Source organism: Astyanax mexicanus, chromosome 25, assembly GCF_023375975.1.
Source record: "Astyanax mexicanus isolate ESR-SI-001 chromosome 25, AstMex3_surface, whole genome shotgun sequence".
In the NCBI taxonomy this organism is placed as follows: Eukaryota; Metazoa; Chordata; class Actinopteri; order Characiformes; family Acestrorhamphidae; genus Astyanax; species Astyanax mexicanus.
In genome coordinates, this window is record NC_064432.1 from 9,774,529 (window position 1) to 9,788,076 (window position 13,548).

General features: G+C 38.3%; 1 protein-coding gene across 1 annotated transcript; it reads right to left on the reverse strand.

Annotated features, from left to right (window-relative positions):
- Nucleotides 1-1,048: 1,048 nt before the first annotated feature.
- Nucleotides 1,049-5,012, reverse strand: med28 (mediator complex subunit 28). The gene is made up of 4 exons (XM_022663133.2): nucleotides 4,823-5,012; nucleotides 4,238-4,304; nucleotides 3,580-3,692; nucleotides 1,049-1,545 (listed from the first exon to the last, which is right to left on the reverse strand). The coding sequence occupies exons 1-4, from the start codon at nucleotides 4,982-4,984 to the stop codon at nucleotides 1,348-1,350; spliced, it is 540 nt and encodes a 179-aa protein (XP_022518854.2). The 5' UTR covers nucleotides 4,985-5,012; the 3' UTR covers nucleotides 1,049-1,347.
- Nucleotides 5,013-13,548: the final 8,536 nt, after the last annotated feature.

Genomic DNA, 13,548 nt, shown 5'->3' on the forward strand with positions numbered 1-13,548 from the left:
GTACTGATAATGACAGACATATATACATAGATGCCACAGAGCCAGACGGTATATTGGAGAAGTCAACCACGCGACCCAATTAATTAAGTGCATTAATTTACACTGAGGAAGGTGTTTAATACACCTATTGTAATCACAACTCTACTAATTTTTACCCGATTTTCACACAGTTTGGTACGTTACAAACAGCAGAGATGTAGTTAGATGATACAGAACGCTGTCAAACTTTACAAATATGAGCTTTCATGCTGAAATACTTTGTATTATGCTCTTTAACAAAGACAGGCATATGGTATGGCTTATTAAAAAATAATTATTAATCAATCTATGTATATATGTCTATGATCATGATCAGTACAATGACGCCTGTAGATTTACCTGCACTATGGGTTTTAAAAAAGTGGTTTTTAATAAGCTTCTTATGCACTTTTATAGGAGTTGTGTAATAAAAAATGTTTGGGAGAAGGACCACGCTCTAACTCCACCCCTTATCAACCAACCGCCCAATAAAAAAACGGCTCTAGCTACCTATTTATTTACGTGACAAAAGTTTGCAAACCCACCACCTCCCCAGCAACCTTCTTCATCCATATTACTACCACTTTCCTTTCAAAATTCTCGAGTTATTAATGTCTAGTTTTAAATGTTTTAAAGGGTTCTCCAGATTCTACCAATGAGTTGTTGAGCTACTTTGAGTCTCCAGATTCTACCAATGAGTTGTTGAGCAACTCCTGAATTACGGTGTAAAATGCGATTTATCAGCAGGGGCAAAATATGCCCCATTAAAACCCATTCTAAGCTGTTTGGACAAACTGCACAAAATTACTGGATCTCGGAGAGCTGTGGGAGAACGGAGGTCTCAAGACCTCAAGAAAGGTAAATACTTTTTAAATCATGTTTTACTACATCTAAAGTCAATTGTACACCAGAGTTCTCCTTTAATGGTGTCACTAGTGCTAGCATTATAAGCCTGTTTTTTGGGAGCATCAGTACAAATCATTTGAATTGTACAGCTTAAAAAAAATTCATTTATTCAAGACAGCACACAGAAAGTACAAAAGGTATATTTATTTTAAACAGTACAAAAATGTTCTTAAATATCCACCTGCCCTAAACAAACATAACGTTTAGAAATGTGACTGAAAATCCCAATTTTCCAATAATTTGAAATTGGATTCAATTATAATTCAGAACCTTTAAATCAAAAAGTCATTCAATACACTCTGGTTATTATAAAAGAAAAAAAAAATCATTAAACCAAATATCTTAATTTTTTAAAGACAAAAACAGCAACACATGGTTTATTAGTCTCCAGTCCATCTCTCTCCAGTTCTCCAGCTGGGATCTTCAGTTGGGTTTGATTGCAGCAGGGAGGTTGGCGGAGGCCTGCTCCAGGAAGGCCAGCGGACCCTGCGGCAGGTCCGTGGGCTTCTTGTGCTGGACGTTAATGTCCTCCAGGACCTGCTGCCAGTGGTGGATCTTGCCCAGGTGCTTCTGAATTAAGATCTCCTTCCTCTGGAGCTCATTCCTCAGTTCCGATATGTCCTAACACCAGGAGGAGAAGAGGCACACAAACATCTTATTATATATCTCGCATTTTCATCATGTATACATCCAAAAAATATATCCTAATAGATCTTTATAGGCACTGTACAGCTGCTGAGGAGTAATTTTGACTAGGGAAGTCACATTTGTTGATTAGAGTAGCACTGCTGGTAAATTTATTATTAGAACAGCACTGCTGAGGTAAATGTATGACCAGAATAGCACTACTGAGGTTAATGTATGGTTAGAACAGCACATCTGAGGTAAATGTATTATTACAACAGCACTGCTGAGGTAAAGTCATGATAAGAATAGCACTGCCGAAGCAAATTTATGATTAGAACAGCACTACTGAGGTAAATTAATGATAAGGATAACACAGCTGAGGTACATTTATGATTAGAATAGCTCTGCTGAGATAATGTATGATCAGAATAGCACTAAAAGTAAATTCACCATTAGAAAAAGCACTGCTAAGTAAATGTATGATCAGAATAGCACTGCTGAGGTACAGTCATGATTAGAATTGCACTGCTGAGGTAAATCTATGATTAGAATAGCACTGCTAATGTCAATTCACGATTACAATAACACAGCTAAGGTAAATGTATGATCAGAACAGCACTGAAGTAAATTAATGATCAGAACAGCACTGCTAAGGTAAACGTATGATCAGAATAGCACTGCTGAAGTAAATTTATGATTAGAACAGCACTACTGTGGTACATTTATGATTAGGATAAGACAGCTGAGGTGAATTTATGCTCAGAAAAGGCCTGTCGAGGTAAAGTCATTATTAGAATAACACTGCTGTGGTAAATGTAAGATCAGAACAGTACTGCAGAAGAAAGTTTACGATTAGCATTGCAGCGCTGAGTAGGGTTTCAGCGTTATCTGGTTTGATGTTACACAGTACAATATTTTTATTTGGAATTTGGGAGAAATGTTGTCCGTAGTTTATAGAATAAAATAATGTTTAGAAACTGAATCAATTCTTTCCAGAGCTGTATATAGAGAGGAATTGGCGCCAAATTAAAAAGCAAACACTATCGTGGAAAAATGTAAATGCAATCCACAAAATGCATTTCTTTTTTTCTCACTAACATGCACAATATGCCAAAATGAAATGCAAAACCACGATTACATTACATTTCACTGCACTTGATCTCTTTATTGAAAAACAGTACACAAGACACTGTGAAGTGCTGCGAATGTTAAAAAGAAAAATCACAACGCACAGGATTGCATTTTGTCTAGGAGCAGCATGGGTTTTCCTGTCCAATCATAACTCACTACTGAACTTGGAGTCGGAGTAAAACTCAATAAGGGGAAGCGAAACGTTAAAAATTAATCTAATACATCCACACCACCTCACGCGGACCCATGCTTGGATAACTTCCACACCAGCGAACAACTGACCAGAGATAGGCTAGTGTGAAAGCGTGAGAACAAGCGTGAGAACCGAGCCTGTGTTAAAATCTACTCAACTCTTAAAATCACACAGTCATCTGTACCTGTGCCAGTCTTAATTTATAGTATTAGAGTGTTTAGTTCCTCTTATATCCTGTCACCAAAGACATTTTCGCTGGTTTAAAGTACAGCCCCAGTCCAATTTCAGTAGTGGGTTCTGATTGGACAGTGATTACATTTCATTTCGGCACGCTTTCTGTGTTGCTCCTAGACGAAATGCAATCCTGTGCATTGTGATTTGCTTTTGATTATTCGCAGTGGATTCACACAGTGGAAAACAAATGTGTGTCAGACTCAGCTCAACAGCATTAGCATTTTGTTTTGAAAATGTAAATTCTTGTATTTTTGGTTTTCAATGAAGAGATCAAGCGCAGTGAAATGTAATGTGACGGTGGTTTTGCATTTCATGTAACGTATTCTGAATATTAGTGAGGAAAAGCAATGCATTTTGTGGATTTCATTTACGATTTCCTCTCCATAAGTATAAAGCCCTAGTAAGTAATGCAGCCCAAATATGCAGATGGTTATTCCACAATGGATACGTGTAGGACAAACGGAGGTCACCTCTTTCTCCACCTGCTCAGGTTTCTGTACAGAGAGCTGTAGTCTCTTCTGGAGGAAGAAGCACTCCGTCTGTCGAGCCACGTCCAGAAACTTCTGAATACACTGATCCACCCCTGTAACACACACACACACACACACACACACACACACACACACACACACACACACACACACAAATTTATTTATGTACCAAAAGACAGACTTTGAGGTAAATCTATGATTGGAAAAGCACTGCTGAGGTAAATGTATGATTAAAATAGCAATGCTAAGGTAAATGTATGATTAGAGCAGCCCTGCTGATGTAAATGTATGATCAGATCAGCACTGCTGAGGTAAATCTATGATAAGCACAGCACTGCTGATGTAAATGTATGATTAGAACAGCACTGCTGAGGTATTTTTTATAATTAGAATACCACTGCTACAGTAAATATATGATTAGAACAGCACTGTGGAGTTAAATGTATGACCAGAAAAGCACTGCTGAGGTAAATGTATGATTAAAATAGCACTGCTAAGGTAAATGTATAATCAGACCAGCCCTGCTGATGTAAATGTATGATCAGATCAGCACTGCTGAGGTAAATCTATGATAAGAACAGCACTGCCGATGTAATTGTATGATTAGCACAGCACTGCTGTCTACGGTTGGCATTACCTGTTCTAATTTCTTCCTGGTCGGTCCCGTTTACATAGTCTTGGCTGACAAGAGAAGCAAAGCATGCCTGTGGAGGAATAAAAAGCATGGACACATTTAACATAATCAGATAAATATCAAAAAGTGTGACAAGCAAAAGTATTTAGCCCCCCCTTTATCAACACTAGGTAGAGCCACCATTCACTGCACTTACATTCAGCTAATTTTTATTCAGCTATTCAGAGGTGGAATTGCTGTTGTGTTTTGGGTCATTGTCCTGCTGCAGAACCCAAGTTTGTTTTAACTTCAGAGTCTGGTAGAGTTCCTTGGTCTTGATGATCTTGTTTTGTTTAGACTAAATTGCACATATAAAATAATAATAATACATGTATTTAAACGTATTTAACCTGTATTTTTGATTGGTTAGCCCATTAGCTTTTTTTTTAGTTTTGAGTATCTTGTTGGAACTCTCCGTTCCACCTTAAATCCTGCGCTCTGCTGGTCCTCTCTCAGTACAGGACAACAGTCACTGCTGCTGTATTTAAGGTGGACCGCGAAGATCCGGGTCTCCGTTTCTCCGCTCGGAGCTGCTGCGGTTTTTCTCACCTCGAAAGAAGCTTCCAGATCATCCACCAGCGTGGCGCCGCCGCCGCCCGGGGCCCTGCTTCCCCCTGGAGCCCCCGTCAGAGGAGCCGCGGCCCCGGGACCGGGCCCGGGATGAGCCGAGGGCTGCTGACCGGGAAACATACCGCCCAGAGACGAGGCCATCTTACCGCGTGTGTGTTTATACACAAAGACCGCCCACTTTATACCTATACAGCAGTAAAACCATTGATCACCGGTAGAGGGCGACCGCGAGGGAGACCTAAATGAGTAGGGTTGAATGGAGCTAAATGGCTAAAAACTTAAATTTAAAATAGTGCTTAAGTTTTTATCCAGGATATTCATTTAATTATGGAAAGTATTTTAACGCATTTCATCAGAAAAGCAAAGAAAACATTTCTGCACGCTTCTGTTTTTCTACATTAAACACATTATAAGCAGTAAATGCGCTAGCATTACTGCTAACACTGTGTGCTGCAGGTTTAAAATGCACATAACTTGAATTTAAAAGCTTTAAACATTATATTTTCAATTATAAAACATCTGATATTGTTCTGTATTGACAAAATACAAATATTTTTTTTGCAATAAAATTATTAAATATTTATAAACTCTGATTTTGCTCAACTGCTCCGGAGCGCCCCCTGGTGTCTGACAACGCAAAAACACCTTTTCGAGTGGGTGATCTCATCTCTATAGCTTCTCTGATTAGGACGCTTCTGTGTTCAGGACTGATAGCTGTGTGTGTGCTGCTCCCTAATGACCGGGGGAATAACTGCAGCTCTTAAATATAGAATTTAATTTACTTTAATATATAATATTTAAACTGTGAGTGTAATAATAATAATAATAATAATAATAATAATAATAATAATAATAATAACAATAATCTCAAAACATTTTAATAATATTTTATAATAGGACCATTATAAACCACTATGAAATAAATTACCTTTTTTTTTTCTTCTACTTTAAGTCACAAAATTATGGAGCACTGAGCCTGGCAAAACCACAACAAAAAAGTAAACAAAAAAAAATAAATTAAATAATTGTAAAAGCAAAGTAACTGGAAATGCAAAACAAGTAATAAAAAAAAATAAAAATCAATTAAAAAAGAACGAATACATAAATCAAACAAATGATTAAAATGTACGTAAATAATATATTTACTTTATAAATACTTCTTATTTTAGTAAAACAAATGAATTAAGGAATATATACATAATAAATGTGTAAAATATACAAACACTGTAGTTGTTATATTTATTTGTGAGTTGTATTTGTTGATTTATATATATATTAATTAATTAATTTAGTTGGCTTGGAAAAGCCAACTTACTGTTCTTTGTTATTATTATTATTGTTATTATTAATATTATTATTATTATTATTATTATTATTATTATTATTATTATAAACAGTATTATTATTATTATTATTATTATTATTATTATTTAAACCAGTATTGTTATTATTATTATGACGTGCAAACACTGAATTTGGCTATACTGAATTATGTTTCTTGTTAATAATTGTTTTATTTATTATGAAATTAATTATTTTTTATTTCTTTACATTTTGATAGCCCACTGATGAAACCATCCTAAAGGTAAATTACCTGATTTTACTGGAACTGGGCCTGTTTTACTTGTGTTTGCATCCCTTGACCAGCAGAGGGCGACAGAGTAGCGGGTAAACTACCAGCTTATATTCGCCATTAAACCTATAATTCACATATATTAGAAGAATCACACTGAATATACTTCACAACATGTTTTAATAATGTAAAAATACAATACAAGAACTGTTAACGTTCTGAGAATGCAAGCTCCTGATGAGTGACAGTTTCATCATACCATTTTTATTTTTCATTTTTCACTGTATACTACCAACTCTACCTCTTTCAGAATGTCTTTTTAATGGTAACCAGTGTATGCTGACTCTCTCACATCAGCAACAGCTTGGGGGTTAACACGATTGTAGTAAACAGAGCTGAAATGTAAATGGTTTGGTCAGAAAATACATGGAATTCAATGAAGGCAGACTGAGACGCTTGGTCAGGAAGTTGGAAAATCCAGCTTTGCCACAGGTCAGTTATTATATATAACTGTATACTTGCACTTTCTGTATGGCTGGCATTAGTTATCCTCTTAATATGCACAACAACTGGTTTTCATTGTTGTTTTACTGTTTTTTTTATATGTATCATTATATCTTCTTCTTTTGTAGATTCTGTACACTATGTACATCTTCTACTGGATGCCCAGAATTTCCCTCTTTTCCCTCTTATCAATTAAGTATCTGCCAACCCACCTACCTACCTATCTACCCACCCAACCAACCCTCCCACCTACCTACCTATCTACCCTACCAACCACTCACCCTCCCACCTACCCTTCCAACCCACCCACTACCCCTCTTGGGTACAAATGGACATGGGTTCTACATCTACAGGTTGCAAATTTGACAACATGTTGAAAGTTTTTATCTTTATTTTAATAGAAAAGAAGGTAATAGAACCACAGCCTCCATGTTTGTCTACAGTCATTGAGATGGACAGTAGTTACACATGGAAGCATGCCTGAATGAATTATTTAACCCGGTGTGCAGCACCTTAAGCTCTTCATTGATTAACACTGGCCTTCCAGTGAGTCCGAGTCAGAATTAGTGTCGTCAGCCAAATGAGAAGTGACAGTTCACACTCGGCCTCAGAGCAGAAGGGAATCTTCAAGTTCACTGACATTTACAGCGGTAGACCCTGACCCTCGAGAGCCCACGCTCTCAATATAAGACACTAATTTCAATGGCAGGAAATCTATGCTCTCCTTCTGGGCTTGGCTTCGGATTGCTGTATTCTGATATGCTGCTTTTAGCCTGGATACAGGATGAGGACGAGGCGTGATGGAGGAACACAGGTTCTGTATGGCATCCTTGCTGCAGATTTACCCACCGATGTTGCAGCTGGTCCTGTAGATCCTTGCAGCTGGAACCCGGGCTAGCCCCATAAACTGGAGATCTAGGGATCGAGCATATCAAAGAAATGTTGCAATCTGGTAAAAACTGCCAGATGAAAGCCCTGCCATGAGGTCGCAAAATATGTGGCTGCTAACTGAGGCATTAGTGTCCCCCATATCACTACACTCCAATCGTTTAGGTAATGTTTCTCTCCACAGAAAAGGCAAGATCGAGGGGTTCAACTTAAGACCTCCATATTCGTCAAATCTCAGACAGGACCTGAATTCATCGCTAAGGATGATACGGTTTCAATCCATAGCAGTCCAAGATTCTGAGCTGCGCAAATGGGAAGCATACATCTGTCGAAATAACTTGCCTGCCTTTCACAGTCCAATGATATTCCCCCTCTCACAGTCTGTCAACTAGATAAAATCTTCTAGAGGCATGTCTGGCAGTCAACAATCTCTCATCAAGAGGTACACTACCCAAGACCCCGAATTTGGAACCATTTATATCTCATTTGCCCATGACCAGCTGTAACCCATCTGAAGACTCAAGGACCCATTATCACCTGTAGACCCAGGGCTCAGAACCACCTAAAGACCTACCTCTAGAAATTGTGACCACTTGTAGTCCCAGGACCCATGTCCACTCTTAGCCCAAATACCTACAACCACCTGTAAACCCAAGACTAATGTCCAAAGATGCACACTGACCTCTAGCCCCTCTAAGACCAAGCAGCCATGGCCACCTATAGCTCCAAGACCCATGTCCACTTGTAGCCCAAATACCTATGACTACCTGTAGACCTAAGACTAATGTCCAAAGAGACATGAGACCACTAGCCCCAGCAGCCACGACCAGCTAAAGTCCAAGGAGCCTTGACCAACTGAAGATCCAGCAGCCATGACCCATGTCCACTTGTATCCCAAATACCTACAGTATGTCCAGCAGTGTGTCGCGAGATTGCAGTGCTCACCATGAGGTCTCCACACTTGTCAAACCTCAAACAGAACCTGGATTAATCGCTAAAGATGATATGTTTCCAATCCAGAGCAGTCCAAGTTTCTCAGCATCATAAACGGTAGACGTAAATCTGTTGAAACGACCAACCTTCTTTTCTCAGTCCAATGATGTGCCCCTTCTCACAGTCTGACAACTTGATAAATGCCTTTGAGTGCATTTGTAGAGCCATGTCTAGCAGCCAACGATCTCTCATCAAGAGGTACACTAACCAATAAACCACCTGTAGCCCAAGGACCAATGAACACCTGAAGATTCAAGGTCTACTAGCACCACTGTAGACCCAGGACCCATGGCCACCTGTAGAACCAGCTCCCTCCCATAACCAACTGAAGACCCAGGAGCCATGACCAGCTGAAGACCAAGGAGCTCCAATAATCAGCTGTAGTCCATGGACCAAAGTCTACTGTCAACCTGAAGTAGAAGCAGTTGGCGATCTCTCACCAAGAGGTACGCTAGCCAAAATAGCCTTTTTATATAGTGGCAGTGGAAGCAATTTCCCCAGGGACTAATCAGACCACACAATCATTTCCATATCTGCCTGAGACATACAGTAATAACTACCTGACAAGCTTTGCAGAAGCAATCTGGGGTGCATTATGGTTTTGATTATGCTTGCATCTCCTCTATATGTAGCTCTATATGTAATCTGGATGATAATAAAGTAGTGCAAAATCTTAAAGAATATTGGACTATTTTTTCTTACATCACCCTGCATGCGCCTCCTCACCGTTTATGGGTTATACCGTATCATTGAGCAGTGTCACAGGCATCAGGCAGTGCCATCATAGCCATTACACCTAATAGCTTTTTTCTGTGAAGTAGCTTTCAGAGACATTAAAGTCGCCAGCATCGGATGACCACCTCTTGTTACCACTGCTGTGAACTTACTGATAGATCAGCCATAACATTAAAACCACTGAGAGGTGGAAGTAGATATAATTGCTTTTTATTATGTTACGATGGCACCAATCAAAGAGTCTGCATATTAGTCAGCAGACAGTCCTTAAAGGCAGGTTTTCATGCTGTTTTATGGCATTTGGGCCCCAAGTAAAGTGAACCCCAATGCTGATACCCCTGGACTACAGAAAAAACCTTACGCCTCTCCATCCCACAATCTTCCTCTTCCTATCGTTCCTTTATTTTTTGGCTTCCTGATGGTTTATTCCACTTCCTAATTGTGGAAGTTTCATATTTTGCCGGCTGCAGGAATCACTAACCTGGCTGGTTGTCTACTGTCAGCAACAAGTGTGAGGGGCCCCCTTAAGGGGGTTTCTGATAACAGTGTCTTTGGACTTTACTGCTTTGAACATCACAGAATTTAAAGGGGCGCTCACACAGTTTGTCATTGCATTCAATTGATTCCCAACAAGTCGTTGTCTGGGTGCCCCACACGAAAATAATGATGCGTAAAAAAATGTACTTTAAAAAAGTTTCGCAACTTTCTGCATTTGCTTTTTTTTCAAGTACGTTTAATTTCAGATAAATTTAAGTAACTTCAACTCGGTTTCAAGACTTTAATGTTACATAGAGTAAATAAGTGAACTGAACTTCAGTCAATGCTTCCTTTTAGTAAACTTTACTTAACTTATTTTTGCTGAATCAATCCTTTCTTTTAGTAAACTTTACTTAATTTATGTTTGCTGAATCAATCCTTTCTTTTAGTAAACTTTACTTCATTTATTTTTTTCTGAATCAATCCTTTCTTTTAGTAAACTTTACTTAACTTAATTTTGCTGAATCAATCCTTTCTTTTAGTAAATGTTAGTTAATTTATTTTGGCTGAATCAATCCTTTCTTTTAATCCTTTCTTTTTGATTCAGCAAAAATAAAATAAAGTAAAGTTTACTAAACGAAAGGACTGACTGAAGTTCAGTTCACTTATTTAACATTTATGTTACACTTATGTAACATTTGAGTCTTGAAACCGAGTTGAAGTTACTTACATTTATCTGAAGCAAAAAAGTTAAAGGACTAAAAGTGCTGTAGTGCAGGTATGAGTGGACCAGATGCAGCAGTGCTGCTGGAGTTTTTAAACACTCACTGTCCTCCACTCTAATAGACACTTCTACCTACAGTAGCTAGTTCATCTTATATTTTGATACAAAAGAAGTCAGAAATAGAGATAGAAGCTCTGAATCTGTTGATGCACAGTTTGTGTTGGTCATCCTCTAGTCCTTCAACAGTTTCCACAGTATGTGAAGATAAAGTCAACATAATGCAATTGCCTTTAACTTACTTTAACATTGTAATCCATCGGATTAAGTATAGATTTTTCAATTTTACAGGTAATCTGTAATCTGTGCAGAAATACATTTTCAAAGTAATCCTCCTAATCCTGGTATTGAAAAGTGGCATAAAGCCACATAAACCACGGTTATTATAGACACTGACAACGGGGGTGTCGCACAGCTTCACAGTCCTAAAGGGAAGGCCTTCTTTAGGCCTCTATATCCATTTACAGTTGTGTGTAAATTGTTCGTAAGGTGTTACCTCAGGATATGACTTGGGAATGAGGCTGGACAACCCAAGTGCAGTGGGCAATTAACCATTCCTGGTAAATTTTATCTTCCTTCTGATTAGCATCGTAATCCAACACTTCTGGGCACCTTTTGTTTTTGCAACTATTTAACTTTTTGATTATAAGTGTAAATACTTATAAATATAATTTTTAAAAAGTGATTGCTTCACTTTTAAAAGGTTTCACTGGTTGCAGTGTAGGCACCAGGAAAAAAAAAATGTGAAAAAGAAAAGAGAGTGTTTATTTTTCATGTGTTTTGACTATTTCATGTGTTGTTGATGATGTTGTTGAAGCGTGCCGAGGCCGTTAATCTTCGGGATTGATGCAGCGTTTCAGGCCAGACATAACGTCTGGGGAAAAGTGCACTAAGAACAGACTCTCTTTCGCAAGCGCAAATCCATCTGTCATGGAGTTCAGCCAGGCCTGCTGATAACCAATCTGTGTGCTGCCCTCAGTCCTCTCCATTGTATTAGATATATTACTACTTTGTGTCTTATTTAAAGGACCAGTAAGGATCATATATTCTGTAGGAACCCATTTCCACACCCTGGTTTGTCAGGTACAGAACACTTTTGCAGGTAAACAGGCATTTTTTAGTTCATTTGAACCTTCGAGTGCTTCCATTCTGGCAACCCACATGATATTTGTGTCTGAGATATCGAGGCAGAGATTATTTGAGCTGTTAGCTAGCTAGGCGGACCACCTGAACTTTGTTGGTTAACGCCATCATGCTACAACAACATGCTAACGTGAAATTCTGTTTACTTTATTGGCCACAGATACTATACATTAACTCGAACTCAAGCTTTTTCAGGATAACAGACCTCTTCTTTGCAGAATTGGTCATTTTTAATAATACTCAACATGGCGTCTGTGTACAGGTGAAGTCCTGTACTTGCAGAAAAAGAGCCAATCAGCTTGCGGTTTACGCTGAGAGTCTGTGTGTGGAGATCTGTCCAAGCGCAGCAGCCAGAATAAGCAGAAACCTTCAGTTTAGAGTATTTTTAGAGTCGTTTTTACCCTTTCAAAGAAATGGGACACTGGTTGATAATGATTGTGACGGGTGGTGTCTGGCTGCAATTGTCCATGTAAACAGTTGATTAGTACGTTACAGTTAACGTTCTTAGATGTTTAATCTGCCAAGTTTCCTGAATGTTCTTAGAACGTTTTTACATAACGGTTTTATAAATGTTCTGGTAACATCGTTGCAAAATGACTTTGTTTTCTTTTCTCGTTTTGGGAACATTACTTTTAACGTTAAAATACTTTTAATGTTAGAATTCATCTTGTAGGAAACATTGTGAGAAATGTTCTAATAATGTTGTGATGCAATCCATCAGTAATCCTAGAACATTATTTCTGCAACATTACAGGCTAACTTTCCAGGAATCTTTTCTAAACATTTTTCTAACGTTTTCTTTTAGCTGGGAAACGACTTTGGCAGACCTCTTTAGCTTCCTGTCCCCTGATAGCCCTTGTTTTCGGATCGGCGAACCAAATTTTGAACCGCTTGGCGCATTTTCACCAGCAAAAATAGGTTCTGGAACCTGAAATTTTTGTAGGTTCTTCAGTGCAAACCGATAGCTCTTGTTTTATGGGTTCAAATACAGTAAAACTGGTGTAAATGTGGGTTGATTCCCTGAAAAGAACCAAGGTTCCTGTAGGAATTTTGAAGTTCTCTTGGTCGAAAAGGGGTATGGCCTAGATCTAGGGACACCTATATATATATATATATATATATATATATATATATATATATGAATAAAATATTGTATTATATAATTTCATGCGACAACCCTGAAGATATGACACTTTGAATTCCAACATGTACACAAAATTGAGCATCTGTGGGGCGTCCTCAAACAGAAGGAGGAGAAGCACGAGGTCTCTAATATCTCCCAGCTCTTTTATGTCGTCATGAAGGAGAGAAAGAGGATTCCTGTAGCATCAGTGAAGCTCTAGTGAATTCCATACTCAAGAGAGTAAAGGAAGACTTTGGGCTGAGTTTGGAGATTTTGACGTAGGGAAGGGTTTGCTCACTTTTGATGTAATTTGTTTTTCAGATCTTAAGGGCTGTATATTGAGTTATTTTGAGGGCACAACAAATTTACACTGTTATACTGTAGCACTACACTGACTTTTAATGTGTAAAATAAAAGTTAAAGGAAAAGTAAGTTCCACCCACCAGTTCACAACAACCTTCAAGCTCTACTGCCCTCAGGCAATAACA